Source organism: Chamaea fasciata, unplaced genomic scaffold (genome assembly GCF_029207755.1).
Source record: "Chamaea fasciata isolate MVZ Bird 193981 ecotype frontalis unplaced genomic scaffold, bChaFas1.0.hap1 SCAF_1, whole genome shotgun sequence".
NCBI classification, from domain to species: Eukaryota; Metazoa; Chordata; class Aves; order Passeriformes; family Sylviidae; genus Chamaea; species Chamaea fasciata.
Window position 1 is genome coordinate 66,161,327 of NW_027094086.1, and position 26,901 is coordinate 66,188,227.

General features: G+C 39.4%; 1 protein-coding gene across 1 annotated transcript in view; it reads left to right on the plus strand.

The window, feature by feature from the left end:
* EPB41L4B (erythrocyte membrane protein band 4.1 like 4B) overlaps window positions 1–26,901 on the plus strand; it is a 165,949-nt gene that overhangs the window by 108,225 nt on the left and 30,823 nt on the right. Inside the window, exons 18-19 of the mRNA XM_066185305.1 lie at window positions 3,510–3,635; window positions 14,620–14,687. Coding sequence (XP_066041402.1) covers window positions 3,510–3,635; window positions 14,620–14,687 — 194 coding nt within the window. The remainder of the gene's footprint in view (window positions 1–3,509; window positions 3,636–14,619; window positions 14,688–26,901) is intronic.

The window sequence follows — 26,901 nt, forward strand, 5'->3', positions numbered from 1 at the left end:
AGTTTAAATTGCAATTCTAAGCAAGAATATTATCTCTTTCAAATGCAAGTTTGACTCTAGGATTTTCACTTGAAAGGAGCATCTAAGATTCTTTTGAATTTCATCATAAAAAGTGATAAAATAAGAAGTTTCATTAGCATCCTACCATGTTTAGCATTCTAATCATATCCAAATAGAATACTCTGAGTTTATAAATTAAAACAAAATGTTAATAACTGGCAACTTGGCTCAACAGATGAATACCTAGCTGCTGTCCTTATGCTGAGAGCAGTGAGGATTCTGGAAATAAAAGATTTTCTTTATTATACAGCAAAATAAAGTAGAATACAGCTTTCATTCTTGTAGCGATAGTATGTGGAGATTCCTAATGCAGAAAGGTTTTAGATCTTTGATTTTCTTATACACTAGTAAAATGAACCACAGAAGATTCTGCATGTGCTTTTGTAGCCCTGAAATATTTTCTTTTGCATTTTTTATGACAGTTATACTTTAGGAGTTAAATTGGGGGATGAATGAGCTTGTGTGTAAAGATTAGTGGCATTAAGGAAAAATAGGAACTTACGTAGATGCTTAGAAGTGCTAATAGTCTGCAATAAGGAGGTATGGCTTTGTTCTGTGATTAAAGTTTACTTTTCGTCTGGATCCACAGTGCCACTGACTCTGTGTGTAATAGTCTCAGCTAATCAGCAGTGGGAGAGCGAATTCAGCAATGATTCAGGATTTGCTGCTCTGCAGCAGGAACGACTGTCGCTGCTAGAGGCAGGCTGGCAAAGAAGCCTCTGACATACTTTCAGAAGCTAAAGAAGGCCTGAGTCAGGCTGAGCACTCCCAAGCCCCATGTGTGGTTTGTGTGCAGTCGACATTTCCACAGGAACAGGGGGATGTGGTGGCCTTTGGCTGTAGGCTCAGCAGCTGCTGAGCAGGACGAGGCTGAGCAGCAATTGCAGCAATGCCTGCTCTTCATGTGTGACCAGTCACTAAAGGTGCTGCTGTTCCTGTGGCAGTGCAAGCAAAGCAAGTGCTGCTTGCTTGAAGGTGAAACTCTTGAAGTGTCAGCCAAACAAGGACTAAAGCAGAACTGAGTACCCAGGACTGGCTTCTAACAGCAGCTTTCTCTTCCAGCTAGGTCAGCCACCATCAGTATTTGGACCTCTCAAGAATCTCAGTGTGAGACTTGCACATCAGCTCTCACACTGGGGATCTCCGTTAAATGAAGTCATCTGCACAATACTGAATGCAGCAGGAGATTTAGATCTTTTGAGGATTCCTCACCATAGGGCAGCCCTGGCAGCTTTTATTTTCCTCTTGGTCAATGTGGGAAAAGTGGAAGAAGAACAGGAGAACTGAAAAATACCTATACCCATCTGAATAACTGAACGATGGGACTTGGGAACATTTCTTGTTATGAAACAAGCTTTTCTCCTAAACAAGCCTTGATTGTCTTGCTGTAGCAAGTAAAATATAATTGTTTTATTTTGCTTGACTGAAAAGTTGTTTAATTAGTATACAGTGTTAAAACCAAAACAAAGGTGGGATTTGGCATGACCTTTAGAAATATCACTGCTTAGTGTGTTGTTTTTTTCTGCTGTTAGAAATCAACACACATGAAAGTTGGCAGTAATAACAGCCCTCTTAAAACGTGTTCACTTTGTCTACCAAGAATATCGGTGAAATAAAAGCTGTGGTTTCTTTACAAGTAATTTTGTCCTTTTGATTATCTCCACTTCTCAGCTTCATGAATATCCCAGAAAAGACACCACTGGCAATCAAATAGTTAATGTTTGTGTTTGGTGGTTTGGTGGGGTTTTTTTTCACATACTTGCCTAACTGCTATTATATTCAAGATTGAATAGATGACTACAGTTCCATGAGTTGCTCTAGCTAGACACTGCCACTTTTCATTTTATGTATTTTCTTTTTCCCTTAGGAGGAGACTGGGGAGAATGGGAAGTCCAAATATATCTTCCTCCAAAAGTTAAAAGTAAATGTAACTTGACAAATAAACATGCGAGAATTATTAGAAATTTGGCAAGAAAAAAAATCTCATGATGAGCAGTCTTTAAACAGACAGTTGTTCAAAATCATACCTGGCAGCTATGGCATTTTGGATGAAGAGGGCTGCTAGACCAACTTTGCTTACACATAAATATCTTGCGGTCTCAACAGAGTTCTGCTAGGATCTGGCTCTTTCCCTCCCCAGTGTTTGCTGAACAGTTTCCTCAGGCAACACAACTGCTTTTGTGACTTGCTCCACTTGCAGAAAGTGTCCCCCAAGTCTTGATATTCTCATTTGTCTGTGCTTGCTCAAGGACCTGAGAAAAGACTCAGTAAGACTGTAGTTACCATCAGGCAGTGGGATGCCATGAGGGAGGGCAGAAGGAAGGATAAAGGAGACAGATTTTGAAGTTAAAGGGCTAATCATATGGTAATTTCAGTGGCAAAAAATGATTGGTTCTGTCTTAAATACTTGAGAGTGGTGAACCTCAGGGATCACTGGACCTGGTGTACTGATGCACTGTACCTGTTTTGGCTAAAATCTGAATGACAGCATTAGCATTACATATCTGCTCTGTCTGGGTGTATACAACCACTCACCCTTCTCAGCCATGAGTGTGGAAAATGAATGCACAGTATAGGCTGTTGCTCATCTGTAATTCAGATGTCACTTCCAGAGAAGTTTGCAATGGCTGCTGTGCTATTGCCCAATTATTCTCTAAAAATATGTGACATATTACAATTTGACTGTTTAAGAGTTCATGTTTACAATCCTGGTCTCATCATAATCTCTTTGTTGATACATTAGTATTACATTTTCTTTCTTTTTGTTATCCTTTTCTGCACGGGAAGTTTGTTAACGTGGCACTTCTGCTGGATATGGTTTGTTCAAGGCACGAAACCTTTAGGTCATGTTTGACCAGGGCACTACACTAGCTGTCCTGAGGCCAAAATGTCTAATTCAGATCACTGTGTAGGCAAAGGATTGATATCAAGTGGAAACAGTGATGTTTAAAATTCCTTGATTTTTCTTTTCCTTCAGATGAAGGAGATTTTGCTTGTCTTGCAATTAAGTGGAGATTCCTTCACATTTCTCTGGTTAAACTGGCAAAGCTTTGCATTTTAAGAGTGGTGTAAAAAGCCAGCATTCACTATAGTTGTGCTGTTTGCTCTTCTGCTTTCTGTGGGATATTTTGAGACAATCTTTTGTTTCCTCAGTGTGATCACAGGTTTAAGCAACCGCTCCAGGGCCTGGCTGGGCTTTTTGAATATATCTTCATTCCACATCATTTTCTTGCTTCTATTACTCAGGCTTCCCTGGGGCTATTCTTGTCTTGAACACAGTACCAAGTCATTAAGTATTTTGAAATCTTCTAAGATGTATCTATCAGGGTATGAATATGGAAATTTTAGCCAGCATTGCTGAATCAAGTTATTACAAGTGAAAATTTAACTTTTGATAATTTTATGTTTTATCTTTCTAATGTGTGTCACTGCTTTTTTAATAAATACAGCCTGAAGAAAAGAAGGTACCAGAAAAGACTCTTCATGCCCCTGTGTCACCTTCATCTGTACCTGACCATTTGAAGTGCAACATCCTCAAAGCTCAAGTGGAAGCTGCTTTTAGAGTAGGTGCCCAGGTAACCTGTGTTTAATACTCTCCTTTTTAAGTTTTGGCATAGCTTTCACCAGTTTTCCAAAATCCCATCATTCCTCCTGAGGAAGTACCTCATTTTTAGTCAAGTATGTACATTGACACAGCATTCTCTAGCTGCTCTGCAGTTTCTTCAGGTAACTCAAAATGATTGATATGGTGGAAGTAGGAAATTTATCCTAACTAACATGATTAATACAGACAAGAGGGGCTGAGAAAATAGAAAAGATGGCCGCAGGAAATCTCTGTTTTGTCGCTGTAGTTTTTGCTTACTTTGTAGCTTAGGAAGAGTAACCTCTGGAGTTTTCTGAGGCAACCTCCTATTGATGAAAACCGGGGTTAAGATTGTTCTAATGATAATATCTATATATCCAAATTCAGCCTTTATTTCAGGGGATTAGCTTTAGATGTCTGAGTGTGAAATATTAGCTAGTCTTTTGTTTTCTTACTTGTTCATGTACTTTTAACTCATTTTAAAGCTTCTATTTTCACTGTTTGGTTAATGTTTTTATTAGATACATCCTGTTTAAAAATACTCTTTTAATGATGCCATACAACTGAAAACTGATGCTAAATAGCATGACTGTAAAAAGTTGTTTTCCCAGTCAGAGGTTGAAACCTAAAATGTGAAATTTGTGGACAAAAGATAATGCCATCGGTGCCAAAAAATAAAGCCAAATACAAAGTTTTAGGAACAAAAAGAGAGGTGGAAAGATTGTTATAATGTAATCCCAAGTTCCTGTGGTATCCTTGAGCACACTATTCTCTTTGAATACAAATTATGTTGGTATTTCCATTGCTTTGGGTTTTTTTCACAGTAACATACCAGGTCAACTCACCCTGCAAAGGACTTTGTTAACTATCAGCTTCGTGTATTTGTTGTTCCCTGGCAGATCTTTGATTTGAGAGCTATATTACATCTGGTCTAGCTAGATCTTAGGAAACATCAAAATTTGGTTATTTTGACTGCCTTAGGTTTCAATAGCAGAAACCATAAATCTGGCAGCATAGGGAGGAAGGAGTTGTTTGGGTGATTTTTTTCTTTTAGTTTTTGCTTAAAGCAGTTCTCTCACCTCTCTGAACTCTGTTTTATATCAACTATGTTTTATGCAGCATATTTCTGCCCTTGGGTTTACCTTCTGTTTTTCCTGTGTGTCTTTTCTACAGGATGTCATGGTATACTTCTCATATTTGTATTTTCTCCTGAATATGTTTAATGGTCATGTTTGACTGGTGTGTGCTGCTGCATTCAGAATACAACATTATTAAGGCAAGATAGGAAATGTACCTAATGTATGCATCTCTCAGTTGACCTGTTCTGCCTTAATTTTTTAGTCTGAGGCTTTCCAAGAGAAAACATCCTTGGGTTTTTTTCTGCCATAACCATATTCTTTAGCTGCTGCTGTATTGTAAATAATTTTAAGAGTAAACTGAACATTCCTCTTTTCTTTCTTGCCTGTGTTGTTTTGCACAAGTCTTTAAAAGTCACCTTGGATCAAGTAGATGTCTGTGGACTTGGACTCAATGAGCAAAATCTTAATATTTCAGGGGAAGGAAGGTAAAGAAGACTGTTGCAGTGTATCATATATTGTGGAAAAATAATGGCATAAGATTCAGTTTGAAATCCTTGAAACTTTCACTGCTAACAAAGTATGGCTTTAGATTTATGGCCAGTAAATTAGGAAGTCACCTTAATCCTAGAAATCCTCATTCAACTACCTGCTTAGCCACAAAATTGCCTGTCCAACTAGAGATGAGTTCTGCACTTGAGCTCCCCTCCTGTTAATTATGAAAGATCACTCTTTGCAGAAACATTGAAAAAATAAGCAGGCAGAGACCAGCCAATGATCAGCTGTTACAGTAAGAAGCTGTTGCTACACAAGCACTGAAAAGGGTAGAAAAAATGGTCCTGGCAAAGGACTCAGTGGAAACACAACATTTATAATCTAGAAGGTGGAGAAGGGAGGGCAGCTGCAGGAGTACCTGATAAACCACTGTATGAGATACCATAAACCCACCCAGTTTTCTTCTCTACCTGCCCCCAGCCTCCCAGACAACTAGCCGAATACCAATAGCTAAGCCATTTCCCAGTAACAGTTCAGTCATCCTCTGGGAAAATGAGCTGGGATGGAATTACACTGCTGAAAGACAAAGCATCCTTTCCAGGGAGCAGATAAGGAGTAATTTTGTTCATGGAAGACAACTGTTTAACTCTGTGTATTCCCCCAGGGCAATCCCCAATGATCCTGCCCCTCTTTGACCCCATCTAACATATCTTGCTGCTCAGTATATCTGCAGGACTATGACATTGTCCTCTGCCCAATTCAATCTTTTGATGCCAGTTCTATATTATATCCCTGAGAAGTCTTGCCTTCTGGCCTTACTCATAACACTCCAATTTCTCATCTCTTCTTTTTTGTACTGTCATATTTCAATTTACTAGGCAGCCAGAGCAAGAGCTATATCTAGGGTCTGTAAGGCACAGCCTATCTTCCTCAAGGTTTAAAGCAAGGCAGCCTTGCTTTTCCTCATGTAGAGCACAGTTATTCCCGTATTTTTTGACAGCACAAAAAAATAAAAAAGAAGAAGGAAAAAAAATAGTTTGCTCCTTTAGTTTGTAAAAGGAGGAAGAAAGAAACACTCTGTGTTATGCACATTCATGTTTGAAAGAAAATGTTCCTCTAAGGACCCCAAAAATTCTATGCTCTGATTTGTTCTTTTTGAAACTTCATGGGGCATCTTCACTATATGGTTAGGTTTAAAAGTATGAGAAAAATGTTGGTGCGCTGTAGGATCGCATCCAAAATTAACAAACTGTTGCTTGAAGTATTTGTAACAGCTCTCCCTTCAAGCAGTAGGAATATTTTCAATACCATATGCTACTAACATCAGGATGTGACAAGTTTATGAAAGCACCTCCTGCATGTAGTAGAAGAAGAAACTGTTCCTTGTTAATTCAGAGAATGGAGTAAATGTTTGCAAATGGAAAATATAAACTGGGACAGAAATTTTTTGTAGTTTACTTTGTTTTTTATGGCATATAGCTAGGCATCAACACAAGAGAGAGCCTCAGCAATGAATGATTCCAGTCCTTACGATTTAAAATATGAAACCAGGGGAAATGTTGCTAGATGTTTGAAAATATATCCTGAAATATGCTCTCTGTGCTTCTTCATTTCAGAATTGTGCTGAAGAGCAGTTTTTCACATTCTTAGGGGACAATTCTCACAGTTATAGCCCTGACTTTGAGACCAAAAATTTGTAAGGTTATGGTGTTGATCACTTAGCCCTGCTTGTGGTTTGGAGTCACAGAGCAGCAGAAAATTAACATGAGAGAGGGTTATTTTTTTTTTTTTAATTTGGTGAAGACGGGAATATTTATGTGCTACTCATCTAAATGTAGAATCAAACTGCAGTGTGCATGGGGATGCTGGAAGCTGGGTCTAGGAGCTCACCGCCATGGACACCAGAGGTGAGAAGCGTGAGGAACCCACAGGCAGCTGTGGGAACCCGTGGTTCGCACAGGGCATGCCACACACTTACCTCCAGGGCGAGAGCAAATGAGTAATGTTTCCCAACACACCTCTCAAACAGTGCCACAGGGATCTGCCACCTTTTAGCTGACAGACTACATGTCACAGTTTCCACATAATTAAGCTCCAGGAGAGCCCTAAACACTGTGAAGCAACTGACATATCTTTTTTTTTTTCTTTTTCATATATTCCAAGCGCTTCATTTGAGAGGTACTCCTCTGAAGCAGCAGTAAGGAGCTGTCAGAATACAAAAGACCAGCTCTCCCTAGCATTTAAAACCCCTTTGCAGCTTGCATGAGTCAGTGCTGATGTGCTGTGATTGAGCAGACATGACTTGTTAGTATCACAAAGAGTCCCTTTTGCCAAAAAGTTCATGGCTCAAGTGATGAAGGAAAGATACTTGCAGGTTTCCGTTGCTATTTATATCCATTTTGGCTTTGGACAAATCCTAATTATCCTTAAAATTATGCACAGGGTCCTGAGCAAATGTACAGCTATCTCAGCAGGCCTTTTTATTTTGGCAGGCAGTGTGTGCTGAGTGGTAGCAATTTGTCATCCACAAGTGGTGTCTGTATTCTGCACCTGTTACCCAGGCTTCCCTAAATCCCTGGGTTGATGTGTGTCTAGCAGGTTAGCACAGGGAAGGATCCCGTTTCTCACAGATTTCTACTGCAGCTGATTTTTGCGTCACTCACATCTTCCCCTTTTCTGCAGACAAGGGAAGGCCAAGCTCATTCTGCAGGTGCATTTTTGCAGTGCAGTTTATAGAAGACAATTAGAGGTTACATTACTACTGAGCTATATTATGATTTGTTTGCTGAGAAAAAAAAAAAAAAAGTGGTGAGAAAAGATGGTTTGGAGCTGCAGGGTCCTTGCAAATGAACACACAAAATCCCATTTGTTTCTCCCTTTTCAACCCCAATGGAAACTCTTGGCCACGGAGAGGTATCTTCAATCAGCCAGGTTTGGGCTCTCCAGCCATTGATTCCCCTGCCTTGGTTCTCAGTAAACAAAGGGACTTTTAGGCTGAACAAAGGGATGTTCAGTCCTCTAACTCCTTTCACACAGTAACTTTCTTGACAAGCCTATACACATGTAAATTTTTAGGCCAAGCTGATAGCCATCTCTCTCTTTTTTCTCCCTTTCCTAGAAGCAAGTAAAGGCCGAATATATTTGCCTTAATTATTGCAAATATGTGAGTAAGTGCAGGTTGCCTCTGCTGTTTAGAGTTGTCTTGAGGAAGGGACTGGTCCCTGGTACAGAAAATATCTCAGGTCATGCATGATACTGGTGCCATCCTGTGCTCTCTAACTAGATGCAAGCCATGGCTGCAATGTAAATGAGACTGGCATCTATGCATTATTTATGGTAGTAAAGGTGCCTAAGTGAGGTGATCCACAGCACTAGTCTGTCATGGCTACATTTTTTGATAACTCTTTGTCTCTTTTAGTGCTCTGCCTCCTTTAAGGAAAGATTCAAGTGTAAGGACTTGTCATCTTCAAAGTCCAGACGGTTTTGCCATGTATTTCTAGAAAATATTCACTGTCTTTATGTAAGCTGGGTATTTGGAGCTTTATTCACTTAAGGAGATCTGGATTCAAACCCTAATCAGGTCATGAATGAAAATAGAGTAGGTGAGGGGAAGACACTTGAGGATTTATAATCATATGCAATCTTTCTTATAATAGGACTTAAACAAATCCTTCTGGAAACCCAGAGGAATTCTCAGCTTTCACTAGATGTTGACTTAAGTGCCTTGAAAGGATCAGCTTTTCCAACATTTCTGGCTCCTTCCATCATGAATTAGTTGCTGTTTGCTTCCCTCTCCTTTCCTCCCTCCCTCCATCCATCCTTATTCACAGCACTGAGCTACTGCACAATTTGACAGTCTTTGCACAGAGATCAGAACTGAAATTATGTGAGCATAACAGGTCGCAGCTGAGGTGTTCAGGCTGTGGGGGAAGCTTCCACAGCTCCTTATGTACACTGTGCCTTCCTTGCTAAAGCTGTTGCTGTTAGTCACCCACTTGGATGAGCAATAACCTCACTGTCAAGTTTCAGGCTTAGGTAGAAAGAAGCAACTGCACTGGGACTCTCAACTGGAACAGCAGCAAGTGCAACATCGCATCGGTTATAATTGTTCATAACAATGGAATTTAAAAATGGCTCAGCTTCAAATTCTCTGTGTTCAGTTGCTATGTGGAAACAGGTTTGCTCAACTTAAAAAGTGAGGCTACAGGAATCTGATGGCTCCACAGGTATAAAAATGCAAGATTTTGATTGTGTGTGATGAATATACGATATATGGCAGCTCATTAGAAGTGTGTCAGTAATGATACCTCAAAATCAGGGAGGGAACTGAGGAAATGATGTGGCAGCTTTGCTGGAGGTACAGGAGGGGAGTGAAGATTTACATAAACAGAATGTGGGAACTGATGAGATCTTCAATTTATTCTCTGGGATAATGGGGGCAAATGTGGCAGTGGTGTCACAAGACTCCAAGAGCTGTGGGTATGTCAGCTCTGTCTCCTCTCTGGAATGTGTCTAAGCGTCAGGACATGATGAGACAAGTACTGTTAATTGCCTTGATGTGTAACAGCCCTGCTGCAGCCCATAGTGCCCGGCCTCATTCAAGGGAAAAAACAGAATAGTCTGTTCCCAAGAGACATAAACATCATCCTTTTCTGCCTGAAAAGTTACATTTGGCATATTAAATTACCAAGGTAAGTTTACCTTGGCAGAACATTCTTCCTGATGACATGTTCCTTAGCCTGTATTATCTAATGAGATCAGCCAGCATTTGGCATGGCTGACAAAAGATAAAAGTGTTGATAAAGAGCTGAAAAATCAAATATGATTCAGGTCTCCTTACCATCATTACAGATTCAGAAAGAGCCAAGATAGAGAAGTATTTCCAGGCCACTGCAGTGAGAGTCATTCCTTCCTTACCTTTAAAGATCTCCAAACATGTGGAAGCTGTGTTGCTTTCCCTTCCTTTCTGCAAGTGAGAACTTCGTGAAATTGCTAAATAAGAGCCATCATATGCTTCCTATGAGCCTTCTAGACCCTTGTCTTTCTCAGATGAGAACCTGACACTCCCCCTTGGCTGCAATGATCTGATTCTTCATGCAGATTTTTTTGCTTATCCAAGGTACCCCTATTTTGGATCAGTAGAGGTGAGAGCTGCAGCAGTGCCCCTTATGGAGGAGATGATGGAGGAGAGACACAGATGGCACAGATGCACCCAAAGTTCTGTCTTTACTGTATTTTCTCTCTTGGTACATGCTTGGTGCAACCAATTCCCATTTTAAACTTGTGTCCTCCATTATCCTGGGGTTAACTCTTTCTTCAGAAGAAAATCGAGGGAGCTGCTGTTTACTAGGCAAATCCAGCCACCAGGACTCATGAATTTATGCATGGGATTGCTCTCAATGGCCAGAAAGTATTCCCACCCCCTCTAGAAAGCTCAGCCCAGTCTGGTGTAGCATCCCTGGAGTATCCACCCCCTCTCTAAGGCTCCAAAGGACCTGGCTGCCAAGACAGCAGCAGGGATTAGCAATGCTTAGCAGTTGACTGAAAAGCAGCCTGAGAGCTCCCAGGCTGCCCATAGGTAGATGGCTTAGAAAGCTGTGGGCAAAATTTGATATTACTTAGATACTTTTCTCCTCTTTTCATCTTTTGGTGGAAGTATTTCTTAGCAATCATCTGTCAAGAGAGCTTGTACAATGACATTGCTGCCCCGTCATGTTTCTTGTTCCTAAATAGTATAAAGTAATGCTAAAAATGATAAAGTAATTCTTTGTTTCTAACATCATCCAGAAAGTTAATGGCATATGAAATCAGAACATTAATGATTTTCCTTTTCCTCTGGGCCTGATGCAGATTTTTAAAAAAAAGAGAATGGCATTGTGTGGATGGATTATATGGATCTACTTTTAATTTCGTTTGCAGCCTGGTAGCCAGAAGAGTAGCTTGTTTCTCTTTGGGTAATTATTAAATGAATATGCTCCTGTACAAATTGTGCTTCCGGGTCTGCTATGCCCTGAAATCTCTCCCTCAGAGCAGCAACCTCTGTGGAAGGGGGGAATCTGCCTTAGTTAAGATCTAAGCAAATCTATGCTTTGCTCCTGCCTCTGTCATTCTTACATAACTCAGTGCTGGTCTTTCAGAGGGTGAGAGCCACTGCCCAGTTTTCTGTGTACATTTCCTGACAGACACCTCCTGCTACCCTTGCCTGAACCCTCTTGCTCCATTGCTGGAAGGCACCTTGCAACGGAAACCCAAATCCTGGCCCCAGCAGGTGCACTTGTTTACAAATGAAGGCAAACCAACTGGGAATTATATTGTAAGGGTTGTCTACAAGCATAACCCTTGTTCTAAAGTCGTGTCTTTTCAGTAAGGCTGAGAAAGTCCTTCTGTGATTGGTGAATGTGATTTGCAGTGTTAAGAAAAAAATAAAAGCAACAGGCTGCCAGTTGATGACTTAGTGACCTCTTTCTGAAACAGACAAACAACCAAAAGCCAATAAGCCCTCAAGTGAAGCAAGGATGGTACACTTTGGGATGGCTGAAGCCCTTTGCAGAAGGGTTTGCAAGTATAACATTTTCCTGTGTCTGTTCATCCACAGGTAGGGAGGAGAGGTATAAGATGAGAAGAATGAGCCCATCCTTGCTAATCTGTAGCTGCCAATGCACACCCTATGGCACCCTGAGGGCATGCCTCATCACCTGAGGCTGTTCAGGCATCCTCATTTCTTTGCATGCTCCCTCTCTTTCCTTACAATTTAGAGTGGGTTTACTTGCTCAGTGGTCTGCAGTGCTTCCTTGTGGGTACAGGATTCTTTTCTGATCTCTAAAACATGAGTAATAACAGAGAAATATTAGTACCAAGAGAAATTCCTCATTGATGGAGACTGCTGGTCATGCTGTGTAGGAATATATGACTTCTTCAGATGCAGGCTTAGCCTTCCAATGCAGAGAAGACAAAAGAGAGAAATAATGTAGTCACAGAGCTGAGAAGCAACCAAGGGTCTAACACAGTGAACTCTCAGCTGGCTAACGAGATCCATGGCTTATAGCATTTAAGTAGATGGAATTTTAATAATTTCATTACTGGTCACAACCACTGCATTTCATTCTTGATCTCTGAAATCTCTTTCTATTGTTGTGTTCAAGTGCATCTTAAAATGCAGATCAAATAATTTGGTGAAAATTGGAATGAACTAAAATTTATAGTTTTAAAAAGTAACCAATTTGACACATAATAAGCAGCCAACTTGACAGGCTTAACAATAAAATGCTGCTAAGACATCAGTGTGGAAGAAGAGATTTCGCATTAGGTTTCTGACAGCTGGATTCATGTTTACAGATTTCAGAAACCAAACAGCTTTTTAAAATGCATTATAATTTCTGTAGAACAAAGAAATATTCCTTCCACTGCTCATCTATGCCAACAAAGAATGATTTTCAATGCTCTCTCAAGTCCTTAAAAAAATTTTCTTTCCTTTCAAGAAAGCAATTGATTTTGAATAAACATTATGCTAGACACAGCTACTAGAAGACCAGTAAAACAAGTTTTTAAAGCTGAGCTGAATTTCTTAAAGCTACGAATTTATTAAAATTTTAAAAATTGCACTCCTGATCCCCAAATGTCTTATGACGTGACACTAATTCACTGAAAACCTGAGCAGCAAAACATTTTGTGGCTGAGTTACAGTGATGGTGGTGTTGTGATTATGTCCCACATTTATCTGGTTCCTTAATTTCTGGAGTACTTGTGCAGGAATTTGTTAGGAAACCTCTGCCTGAGGGAGATTAAACCCAAATATGTAAGGGCACTACATTGGAGTGGGGCTTGTCCAGTAGCTACTGCTGATCCTGTTCTCCTCCAAGTAACCTAGCTGTAAACCAGCTTCCTCTGTGTAAACTAGCCCCCTAGGAGAGGGATAAACCTGCTGAAGGTCAGAGAGTCCCCTCTCTGAGCTGGTGGGTTTGGTATCAATGTACAAGGTTCAACAATTCTAATAGGAAGGGATGAACTTCCTACAAAAGGACTTGTCTCAAAATGCCCTCTAACCCATCACCTCAGGTACTTGGCTGGGCTGGAGAAGACTCAAAACAGAGTTCACTTTCTGTCAGTCTCCCAGTGGCTCCAGTTCAATTGCCTATACAATTAATTGTGTGTACAAGCTGGAACAGTCGCTTCCCACCATGGCTGATGTTCTGGTAAAGAACAATCTGAGAAGTGGCAATGAAGGTCCTGTTCCCTCTAGCGCAAGGGGAAAACAAACCCCAAACTATCACAGCTTGGGCAATTTCCCCAAGCACTGAGTATCCCTACTGATATTTTTATTTTAGTTCATCACTAAGTTATAGAAGAAACTCAGCTTTGATTTTGTTTCCTCTTCTTATGAGTACCCTCAAATGGAATATATCAATTTTTATTGAATGGAAGATCTTATGTAACAATACAATATTTTTATATGTCTGTAAAATCCTTTGATTTGGATTTGATGGATTTGAAGAAATCTGTTTCATCCTTTTTTAAGAGGATTAGACTGACACATTTAATTTAATTTGATCTGGACCTATGGGCTCAAATTACTGTGGTTCAGATACTGAACACTGAAAAATCACTCTTGTGGGACTATTTCAGTCCCCTTCTGTTCGTGTAGCAGGGTGCAAATGTCACAATCTGAGAAGTCCCTGACTAATTTGGAGATGCTCATATCTCTGTAGTCATTTTCTGTGGTGGGGGGCAGTGTTGTCCTCACACTGGCATTTACACATGAATTGTGGAATACTGCATCTCAGATGTATATCAACACCTGCCTGGATTGGGCATTTCCTAGGTGATAGAGCAAATTTTCATCTAAGTTGTTTTGCAATACTAGCATTTTCAACTCGACAGACAAATGGCATGTGAGAGACAGGACTCTGTAATTTAGCAGAGAGCAGTAGTGGGTGAGATTTTCTGTGAATTGTGCATACAGTGTGAATGTATGTAGGGGATCACATTTTTCAGTTAGATTTTCAAAGACTGAATGAAAAGTTGGCATCATTATTTCAGTTAGGCTACATAAATATTTATTCTACTCCAATTGAAAGGACAGCTCAACTACAGTATGTTTGTCTGCGTAGATTTTGTATGATTTCTTCTCAAGTGCTCTCTGGAGGAACCACAAATGACAGTGTTCCTTTCTTCGTCCTCTCTTCCTTACACTATTGCCCTGCACTTTGTACATTGCTGCTCATCACAGTGAATCTCAGCTGTAGGAGATGAAAACCCAAAAAGATCATGTCTTTTAAATCTGGACAGAGTAGGCATTTTGGGTACTGCAGTTTTCTGAAGTGCTTACAGGAATATCTTTTTAATAAACAGTTTTATTATCCTAAGTGCATGGACATTGTACTAAACTTTGGCTCCTTCTTTTAACAGGCTGTGAAAGAAGAGACCTCTTTTGTAAATCCCAGTAAGACCTCCAGTCTGCAGGACCCTAATGTAAGGTCTGTTGCTTCTTGTCTGTAGGGGAAGCATAAAATTAATGTATGATGTAATGAGGCATTTCCCAAACATTATATCAACCTGTTGTTACAGTTCAATTTGCTCATCTCCAGGTTGCTGTGTAAAGTTCACCATGCAATGACCTGAGGAGAAGGTGGCTGTCAGAACAGTGCTTATTTTATACATATATATCAGATTCAGTTTAAGAATTGATAAAAGCTTAGCTTTAAAGATCAGACTGAGTGTATCTATTTGAATAAATGACAAAAGCTTTGGGTAAGAAATAAGGTCTGGTGAGAATCTTAGTAAAGCTTATATATAAATAAGTCATTTTTCATAACTTTTCTACTGGAAGCATGCTAGGTGTCCAAACTGGAATATCCCTGTGTCTGCATTTTCCTGATTTGTGCAAGGTCTTCTCTTCACAGAAGAAGAGGAATTTGGTACACAGACTTCAGAAAAATGGCTCATTTACAGACAGTAGTGACTACTTTTGATTGTACTTTTCTTCTGTTGATAGAGGATAATAGTCTTTATTGGAGTGGCCATTTTGAAGAGGCATATTAATTGCAAACATTGTTTGAGTGGCACAGTATACTGTCTTCCAGCAGGTGATTAGAGAGGAGGTTACAGCAGGAGCATTTGGAAATTACCTGCCTCTGTGTGTGTGGTAATGCCATCACTCTGGACATCTTTGGTGTTGAAATCTGAGGAGAGAGTTTGAGGGAAAAATATTACAGATTTACAGCATGGCTGTTAATCAGCTAATTACACCACTGTATCTGTTTTTTATATGTGTTCATGTCTATGTAATATACTAAGGTACTGGAGCACTAGTCATCTCATGAATTTATTTTGTAACTTTTGGGTGATTCTGGCAACAGAAAGCAGACATTTAATCCCCTTATAGAAAAGTCTGGTTGAGGGGGGTAATTAATTATATTTGAAAAATTAAGTAATTCTGAACTCAAGAATACCACTTACAGTTGGGAAAATTTGTCAACCTTTATTTCAAATGTGTATCTTTCCTACAATATGATAAATCTGCCCTAGCCTTCAAAAACCACTTCATTCAGAAATTCGTTTCTGACCAGATTGGACTAGCAGAGTTGCTGAAATGAAAGCAGCTCCCTAAAGAAGAATGCTGGGAGTGGTTGGTGCTGCTGAGACAGGAGGAGACACAAGAGGTGATGCTATTGCCTCCCATGGAAGTGCCTGGCTTGCTTTCAGTGCAACTGTGATTCCCAGTTTCCCAGTCTCTTATCTCAGGATACCCTGTGGAGCTGAAATGGCTCACCAGATAGGCCATGATTTTCTCATTTGTTTATCCAAGAAGCTGTAAAGTCTGTTTGATATAGAATCATCCATTTTTCTTCTGTGCCATTGCTCTTCTTAGACGTCCACAAAACTTTCTTAAGAAAATTCTTTTCTTTCTTAAGAAAATTCATCACATACATTGCACAGTGACCTATTTCTTTGTTTAATTGAAACAAATGGGTTTCATGTTGTCTCTGCCACCACACCCTTTGTTGGTTTGCTGTCACTTCCAGAAGCAGTTCAGAAGGACCTAATTTGTATACCCCTGTGTGACAGGGATTGTGGCTAGAGACGTGTTTTCTTTAATCACTTCTGCTGAACTTCTGCATAACATCTGTAGAAAAGCCTTTTTACTCCACATTTTGGAACAGGTTCTCTCCTGCTGCATCATGTTGAACTGTAAATGAGCAGTGTGCTTTGTGATGTAAAGTACTATTCAGCGGGAGGTAAGGTTGCTAACCTGGCTGCAAAGCAAATTTTACTGCTTTCTTTTGCACACATCCAAGCTTAAAAAATTGTAAAAGTCACTTTGGAGTTCTTGGTATGCAGTGTTCTGGCATGTATTTGTCTAATATTTATTTTTTCTCTCTTAGGTCAAGCATCATTTCCTCTACAGTGAGGAAATGTGCCAAATGAAATGGCACAACTTTTATTGCTCTATCCTGAAGGTGCACATTTACAAGTAATCAATGCTCAGGATAGACGAGTTTTAAGGGATAGACCAATTTTAACAGCCTGCATTCAAAACTCAGAGAAAAATGCAAAATAAATCCAGCATCTAACCATTCTCTTTTTCCTTCAAGCAGCTAGCCTTTCTGCAGGGATATATGCACCTTTTTAGCCAGCCAGCATGTGACCTATTTGCCAATAACCACCTCTGTAACCTCTATCTTGTTGGAATTTGATGGACATAAATGAGCCTTTGCTCTGCTAGGAATTGCATCTGAGTAGAGCCAAGAGTTAGTTCATACTGGGAGACAAATTGTCTGGGAGCTTTTCTCTTCTCTTTAGCAGAGACAAGTAAAAGAACCCTTGGTAAAAAAACCTTTCTACATGGAATATATATTTTTTTTCCCTGCAAGTACCCATGCAGACATTTCTGTGAACAACACCTCTGTGAATCTTTGAGGACTCTTTGTTGGCTGAAATATCTTGATGGTTGAAACCAGTTGCTGTCACAGCTTTTTAACAATACTCCACTCTTTTCATGTGAGGGATTTATAGCAGAGAAAATGACTTTGTGTATTTTTCACACTGATGACTGTACAAAACACTACAAAATGCTTTGTTTTTTCCTAACTCAAGACGGAGGGAAATTCATTCAGGCCAGCTAGTAAGAAAACATATGCAGCTTTGAGCAGTAACTGAAGCATGAATTGCTCATATAAATAGGGAACTAGAGGATGACAGAGGAGGGCAGTAGTGCTTGTTTGATTAAAAAAACTGTGCTCTCTTTGCTACCATTTTGTCTGGTCTTCCATTGCCATCCTGAATATTGCACTTCTAATGAATTAACTGCTTGGATATGGCCTGTAATCTCCCTGAGCAATTATTTTAGCATCTGCCATGACAGACTCAATTTGGCTAACAATTGCTACAGCTCTTTGTAGAATTAGTTCTGGTTCAACTGGTAATTACTCATATGTACGTGTGGTATAGCCACTTTTCCTACAAGTAGGTCTCCAGTCATTTTCTTGGGCATGGCCTCGGGGCAATGTTGTTCTTATGCAAAATTGTCATGTATCAGGCAGTTTATCCACCTGTTTTCTGTGTCTTCTGGCAAACTCCGAACACTTCTTATGTAAGTAATTTTACATATGAAGAAGGGGGAATCAGAGCTGAAGTTTAAATAGCACTAATTTGTCAGCTTTCAGGAGGGGAAACCTTGTTAAATTTGCTCTGTCATTTGTCATACACAGGCTGGAAGTGCAAGGTTGTCTCCTGATCTTGCTGCTAGTAGGTAACCTGTACACACCAGATTAAACTGCAGAAAGACGTGGGATCACAGCAGACTACAGTCCCCTCTCACTCCCTGCTTTCAGAGGGCAGTCCTGCATGTTTCTATAGGTTTTCCTCCTCTGGATACGATTTTTTTCCTCCCAGACTGTTTCAAGTGCTGGTTCCAACATTAAATGAGGAAAAAGTTCATAACTCAGTAACCCAAGACGTGCTGCAGTGTTCTAGCTTACATCCTCTTTAATCCTCAATGAGACTAATAGAGTGCACTATGAATTGGGACACAGTTGTGCATTCCCCTTGCTGATCCTGCTGCTTTGCTGATAACCTGTAACAGAGCTGCAGATCTGGACAGTGGCTACAGGGAATTTGGGTGGTAGCCTCAGCTGAATCCACCCGGGCTGCATGTGAAAGCTCTCAGCTGAACAAAGTCAAATGAGAGCAGATAACAGGAGGGGAATTTCTCTAGCAGGTTAAATAGGAGAGCCATGAGTTACCTTGATAAGACACAGGAATACCCTGAAGAAGAGTCAGACCTTTCTTTGTTACAGCTCTGTTGTAACAGGTCTAAAAGCACACACATTTTCCTCAGCAACAAAGTAATATGCACTCTATACCTATATACTAGTAACTATATAGCTGGGCTGTATGCATTTTGGACAAGGCAAAAGAGAACATTGGTTTTTGGAAGAAGAAACACCTGGGGGAAAAAAAAGTTATTTATGTATTTGCACTGCTCTTTTTTTTTTTTTTTTTTTTTTTTTAATATCATCTGTGTTGAATCAAGAAGAGATACAGTTAGTTTGGAGTTACCACTTCACATGGTGAGGCATGCTTTGTTAAGGCATGTAGTAAAAATGTGTTTGTGTCAATACTGGGTTAGTTTGGAATTTTTCATGGTAGTCATCTTGCAAAGATTTTTAATGGTACTTCTTTTGGGATGTAGACCCCAAGTGTACAAGAAGTGATCGTGTCAGTCCTTTTAAAGACCAACAAGAGGAATTCATCTTACAATAGAGCCAGAAAAGCCTTTCTAACAGATCAGTTTCTTCTTTAGTATGGTAAAAGAACCTGTCATGGTATCCAATGATCCAGAAGGGATTATGAGAAAGAAGCAGAGGTATCTTCCCATCTATTAGAGAATTCCTTAACTCAGGTATCTGTCAAGATGGAAGTGTTGAGGGAGAAGTGTTGTGGGAGAATTTTCTGATTAGATATCTAATGTAATTCAGGTTTGAGATTACTGAATGTTCTTAAGTATAGTTTTTTAAGGCTCTCATCCCCTGCCTCCACCAACTAGGGCTTTTTTGCGTTTGATTCTTTTAGCTTTGAGAGATCAGGGTTCCAGCTGTCTGCCAGAAACAATGAAGGAAGTAAAGTGTTGGGCAAAATAGAAAAAATGAAAAATCTAGTCAGTCAGCAGCTTTCCTATCACCTCTGGTCACACTTTCCTCTTGATTAGGGGCGTGTCCCATCTGCTGATTTGGGACGTGGAGGTTTCTCTCCTGCAGCATATCAAGGCAATGTGAATCCCAGAGTCACCTTTTCACCTATTTATAAACCTCGCCCATTTCTCAGTAAATGGATGGATGCTAGAAAGATAAACTCGTGAACTTTCTTTGCAGAAAAATATTGCTTAATTGCCAGCCTGCTTAATTTATTAAATGTAAGGAATATATGGCTAACCACAGAACCCCATCAAGAGAATTTGTTTTCTTATTCAAAGTTTTGCCAGACAGAAGCACCATCTGTATAATCTCCCAGTGCCTATACATGAATTTCTCCTGAAAATTCTTTGAAGTATCAATTCTTTCTGGCTATGACCACCTGGACAAGCCTATAGCATGGATACCTGTGTGCATATGCATGCAGGTTCACACATACAGATTTGGACTGTATTTAATATAAAGGTCTGCACTTTTTAAAATTTTATTGCTTCTTCAAACACTCCTGAATTCAAGCCCAGGTGTAATTCTGCTGTACTGGCTTAAGGAATTCCAGAGTTAAGAATTACGCCAAAATAGTCCAGAGGTTAGGAATTGCTGTTACTTAGGACAAAGCTAAATACTGGCTGTCTTTGGGCATAGCCTGTTTGCCTAACTAAATTTTAATCTTGGGATAAGTCCAACAGTAGAAATGTTGGTAAAAATGCCCGAAGTTAAACAAGTTGGGTAAGGAACTGAACTAAAATTTGTAAGACAGGAATTACCTAGCAACGGGATTTGCTGATAATATACACTTTTCTTCAAGTTCTTGTGCTGCTCGGGAAAGCTTAGATATGATATGTTTGGTACATGTAAACACTAATACCTTCTTTATTTCTTACATGTTAGTCTTCATTTTATGAGGGCTCAAGGCAGGACTGTCATCAACAGTAGATCAAGACAGCCATGGCTTTGTCTACCTGAATTTTGAAAACCTCCAAATACAGGATGGAGATTAGACAACCTCTTACTAAAATAGTGGTCAAAAGTGTAAACATAAGTTCAGTTGTCAGTCAGGAGCCCTCCTCAGCTGAAGCCCTCAAGCTGGCTGGTCAGTTATTACTGTTCTTTTTGCTGTTGCCACTTGCTGTCATGCACCATGTGGTGCATTTATGCACTGCAATATTTATTTCCCTTAAAATATGCTTTTGGATTACTGCCAGCTTTGGCAGGCTTTATATCCCACATGGTTCAGGATTTGTCTGTGGATTTCTTTCTGTTTAGACCAACTGCTGCATCACCCTTTGTTGATCCTTGTTATCCAAATTATCTCATCTTTCATAGGATTGCAAATAGCAATATTCTTCTTATGTGGGAGTAGGTATAAGCACCAGCTGGTGCTTTGTGCATTCATTTATTCTAATTTTCTTTGTAAATCTTCCCATCCAAAACCAAATTACGCCATTACATTGATTCTAATTGCATTAGTAGCTGCTCAACATGTAATGTAAAATTAAATGTTATCTCATAGAGCTTGATGATGCTGCACACCAGAAAAGAAGGGTGGAAAACATTAAATTATATCAAGTTTTACGGGGTGCAGACGATTCAGGAGAAGTAATCTCAGGCGCTCTTCTGGATGCTCACTGCAGAATAAGCTTAGCTCATACAGATTGTCAGAATGTGATTAACCTGCTGTGGCTTGTGCCTCTGAGGTGCACTGGGCTTTGAGTCTGGCTTCCTTTCAATTTATTGGAAAATGTCTGACAGCTTTTGCAATCAAAGTGATGCTTCCAAAATATAACTTCCATGTAAAATCAAGGAAGAAGTGTCTCTCAAAGTAATGTGTGCACTCTTGTGCTTTTCCCTCTCTGTTCCTACCTGCACAAACTGTATTAACATTTAAATTGTCATCTTTTGCTCTCTGAGCTAACGTCCTGCTGACATACCGCTGCAGTCTGAATCTGAACCGTGTTTTTCAGAGAATTCTGGCTCTCTGCAGGTCATCTCAAAATATGACTATATAAGCAAGGTGCAAAGTGTAGTGATGTTTGCTTAATCTGCACACAATTTGATATGAAATTAGCACGTCAGTATCTGTTTTTATACATATACTTCCAGTGAATGTCAGGGTAGCTTTCATGCTACCTGATATGTCATCACCTGGATGATCATGGGCAGCTTGTTTCCTCAAGTTGAAGACTTCAGTTCCTTAGAAAACTAGATAGATTCAAAAGAACCTTCAGGAAATTCAGAAGTGAAGCTGATCAAAAATTATGTGCTTAGTATTACCTGGCATGAACTTCAGTGAATTCAAACATGATGCTTTTTCTTAAACTCAGAATGGAGCTAACTTTGTGAGGCAGAGTCTGAAATATTGCATTTAAATATCTCCTTCTAAATATATTGTAAAATATTCTAGGTAAACTAAAATCATTATCTATGCTGGCCTCTTCCTAAGAAATTTGAATTGCTTTTAAAAAACTCCTTTTCTCATCTAGTGTTTACCTTAAAGAAATGAGAATAAAGAATCTATCTCCAACTGAAAAATTTCAACCAGCATTTCAAAAAATAAAGCAAATATCTAAATACACTTCACCCTGGCCCCAGTACATGGATAGGTTAATGCATCTACTGCTCAAGCTTTTCTTTTTTCAGGAACTTCCCACAGTAATTTCTGCAATCAAGTCATAACTTCAAGCTGAACTCTTGAATAGCCTTTGCATGTCAGTCTGCATTAATGATTGTAGATAGCACACCTAGGTATGTTCTTTGACTTCATACTGAGTCTTAAAGACCTCTTTGACCTGCTGCCTGAAGCCAAATGCTGATGAATTGTTTGTAATTTTATTCTTAACCTCCAAACTACAGAGAAAGGACCTGTACTCAGACCTTTCAGATGAGGTTAAGCTGATGAAATACCCCACTCGAGGTGCATTTCTTTGGCTCTGTCCTGTATCCCCTAAACTGTACCTAGGCTCCTTGGAAAGCCTAGAATTTGTAATGGCTGTCCTGGTTGCTGTGAGGAGAGGTAGGATTTGTAGCTCAGTTTGACCTTATATACCAGGTGTTGACCTCCTACATTACCCCAAGCTCTGGGAGAAGAGCAGTTGCTGTATCATCATTATCTATCTGTTGGACCACAGGAGCACCGTACTTTTGTCTAGACTGCACATGCATTTTCATTTTAAGGGCAATGGACCGGGAGATTTTTTTCCTTTACTAGGAACAGAACTCAATTTGTAAGTAAGAAAAGCACAGAAACTGTAGCAAGGATCTTTGTTACACATCTGCAATCTATAGGGAGGGGGGTATGGGAGGTAAAAAGAAAAAACTCTATTCAGAAATTTTGATATGGGCAGTAGCTTTAAAATGTCCAAGCAATGTTTTGTAGAGCTAACCTGTCTTCTGAGAAAAGCTACCTTATCAAAGTGAAAAAGAACATACTGTTTCTTAACTTCAGATGACCTTTGGAAAACAAATGTGTGAAATCCCTAGAGCACAGGCTTAGGAAAGATTTGACTGTTTGTCTGTTTGCTTAGCTTGTTAGGCTATGTCTTTGATATACAAGAGAATGCATCTATCAAAAAGGTTTTTTTCCTTTTCCTTGCTTTTTGCTTATCCTTCCCAAGTTTTCACTATCATGTTCCCACTCAAAGGGAATTCTGAAGCCAAACTCAGCCTCCAGGGCTTTTTTTTCCTTTTCCATGAGTCAGCACCTGAAAGCAGGTCAACTTTTCGTGCAGCTGGCTGTATCCTCGTAAATCATGGGGCTTTTATTATCTATCTCTTGGCATCAGTTTGGGAAGACACAGGGAGAGGGATTGTTCCAGATGACAAAATAGGCACAAACAGAAGCAAAGAGGATAAAATCTGTTAAAGACAAATGCAGGAAGTGTGTTTCCCCAGCAGACTTTGGTGGTTTTAAAATCCTGAACTGGACCCTTACGCAAGGTAAGAGAAGTTAATTAATGCTGTTCAGTTTATTGAGTGCACAGTCATTTGATCCCACATGGCCCAATTGCCACGTTTCAAACAAGCACGGAGGTCTGCCCAGAGCCACCTAAGCAGGGGACAAGGAACCACGGCACACAAAGGGGTGGTGCAGGAGCAGTGCAGCCTCAGCCCTGCAAACTGAACCAAGGTGGGGTGGGACACCATGAGTCCCTCAGCATGAGCACCTGCATTCCTCCCCCAAGGAAGGTTCAAGCTAAACCAGTGTACATCTGGCTGCTAGTCTGAGAACAAAACAGATTCCTTGGCTTTGGGGGGGGGAATCTCTCTCTGCGTTGTGTTTGTGTTGCTGTGCAGGCTTGTGAAACAGGCCGAAGCTAGTTCAGGAGAGTGTGCTGGCTGTGGCTCAGGAGTGTGCTGGGGCTCTCAGTGCACAGGCAGTTTCTGATGACCTGCCACTGCATGCTGACATTCGTGGTTGTTATTGTCATTCTCACCAGGAAGTGACAGATTTTTATGTAAGGTGCCAGGTCATTAAGTAACTCTGCCTCGGTTCAATACCTTCATTTGTATGCAGTAGTGGTTGGGTACTGTTACAGAAAAAAGGTTTCTTATGAATTAATGACATTGAAAAAGAGCCTTCTAAAGGAACTGTAATACACTGTACATTTTCTTTTTCATTTTAATTCTGAGTCCCACTGATCCTTTAACACTTTCAGTTTTCCTCAAGCTATACACTTCGTACAGGACTAAAGTACTTTATACAGCTGTGCAATTTATATAGGACTATAAACTTGAAATGGTGATATCTGCATGTAATCACTCTATTTAAATAATTGAAATAATTACAGGGCTTCTCTTCAAAAATCATATCTTTCCATGTAAGAATTCTGGCTGTAGAAATCAAAGGATAATAACAGAAGTTATTCTGCTACTTTTTCTGGAATAACAATGAGGGGTTTTTTTAAGAGTTTCTGTGATATTAAAAGCCTGCCATTTCTAAAACACAGATCAGGCACTGGGTTGATCAAGCGGAGCACTTCTTGCATCTAGTTGCTGTTGAGAGAGTAGCAACAGTTTTGAGCAGGTTCAGACTGAGGAAGAGTGTTTGGAGATGAAACAGGAGCTGTCATGGAATTTTTAGTCTAGTGTGGAAAGAGGTAGCCTATCAAGGTTTTAATGAGGGCAAAAATCCAGCTCTGCAGTTGGTAGGACTAGTCTAACATTTCATCTTGTGCTGATGGCCTCTTTGGGTAGAGGCATTACCACAGCTCCTTTTCATTCAGGGGTAACTTCAATTTACATCCTAGCTAACCTGCAGCTTCTCAAAATGTGCAATAAATGATGCTTGTGTTTCCCCAGAGGCCTGATAAATATCAGGGGAAAGGTAGTTGCTGCTGCCAGCCTCTACAAAAATTATGGCAAAACTTTATCATAATGGGAAAGAAGATTTTGCTTTTAAAATGGTATTGATTTTGCAATGTGAATGGAATACTTTACTGGTGTCATACAAAACATAAGTAAACTTTATCTGAGAAATTACAGTGACTGAAAATGGAGTAGGTGTGTCTAATGTTTACTTGACTTTTTTTTTTCCTACTTGAAAATCTGCAGCATTCAAAGGAAAATAATAAGTTTTTCATCTTTTTATTGGATTAGAGAGTAGGTGCTGTTTGTCTCTCAAATATTTTATTTACAGTTGAGTGAAATTTTTCATGTTAAACTTTTTTTCAGCATTAATTCAGACTTAGAATTTTAATTTTTTTCGTATGTATGAGTTTTATAACTTGCTTTGAAAGCATTGTAAAGTGCTTCAGTTACAAAATTGCACTGCATCTTTTCAAACGACAATTTGATTGTGACAATTGAAATAACTGCTTCAAAAGCCCCACCTCTTCCTCTTTTTTCCTTTAAATTACAAGCCATGGTATTCCAAAGGAGATACACAGGCTTTGTAAAATCAAACCTAATAAAAGAGCTGAAATTATCACTCCAAATCTTCCTTTGTTTGAAAGTATCTGACTTACATCACAGGTTATAATTTTGTCCTGAGAAATTTGAAGCGCCATGAACTGGAAGTAGATTTGTAACCAGCTTTCCTGTTCTACACTTTGCTGTTTCTTGAACCCCTTCATAGCATTAGTGCATCACTTGCTGTCATTTTGAGGAAATGTTATTCAGCTCATGTAGTTTATACCACTATTTTTATTTTCACTCTCACTGAGTTGATGAAAAGGTTTAAAAATTGTAAGGTACCCTCTTACAAAACTTTTGGAAAGTTGGGAGGACCACTCATACAGAACAAGAATGTCAGCTAATGTATTTGAGCTGAAAATAGTGACATAATATTTAGATTCATTTACACCTCTTCAGAATTTGACTATCCATTTTTTAATGTGTCTTAACATGTTTATCCTGCTTATGTCACACTTCAATAGGAACTCATTTTGCGTAAATTGAACTAGTAATTTTTTTCAGTAGCCAAAAGCTACCTTTGCTTCAGCAAAAGAAGAGCTAGTGTTGTCTTCCAATCTGAAGTCTGACTTGATCAAAACAATCTTGGGAGCTTCCATAATGATGTTGATTCACAGATTTTCAGATCAGATATATTGAACTCCAGACTAAAACAGATGATTTGACCTTTTCTTTTTGTTTTTTCCTTTTCTTTTACTTATCTTCCCCTTATTTGCCAGCCTAATAGCCTAACTCAGTAAAAGGTCTTCAGATCTGGCTGTCTTGTTCTGCATCAATGCCATTGAGAAATCTGTGACATAAATGACTGACACTGAAATTTGAACTGGGGAAAAGAAATATATCTGATATAGATATTTTGCTGCTATCTATACTAACTTCTTGAAATTAATGGGAACAAGTAGCAGGTAAATAATTGACAAAAGTTGTTTCATGAGAAGTGGAACTAGTAGTCAGGTTTATGATTTATTTGTGTCCTTTGTACTTTATTACTTTCCATTGTTCCATCTTATGCTCTGTGACCTCTCCAAAAACTAAAAAACATTTAGGAAAACTAAATATATAACCTGAAGGCTGTGCCATCTCAGCAGGTTCTGTTGTAGCTTGACATCAAGTTCAGAAGTTATCAAAGAGAGTTAACGAAGCTTAAAACACACAGGGGCATCAGAGGGATCTGCAACTGTGAAGATTAAACATGTGTATCTTAGTAAGGCTTTGGAAAGCTAATACAGTGCAAGCAGACTAGAAAAACTTTTGCCATTTGTGGAATGTACCTCAGTGCATGAGCAGTCCCATCAGCAATCAGTAGGGCTGCTCAAGTTATTAATTTAGAATCTGACTTCAGATTAGATGGCAGAATACTATTTCAGAGACTGTTAATCAGGGCTTTCAAATTATTTTTTTAATCTTTGATATATTTATTATGTCTATAGCGCACATATATTGTATTTAATCATAACCTGTTGCTTAAATAAAAGCAGTATTTAAGATGTTTCATGTGTCTTCATGCCCCTCACGCTCATGGTCAAAATTGTTTCCTTCCAAGGTCATGAGGATCTTTTATTTAATATTTATGATTTTTTTTATTAAAGTC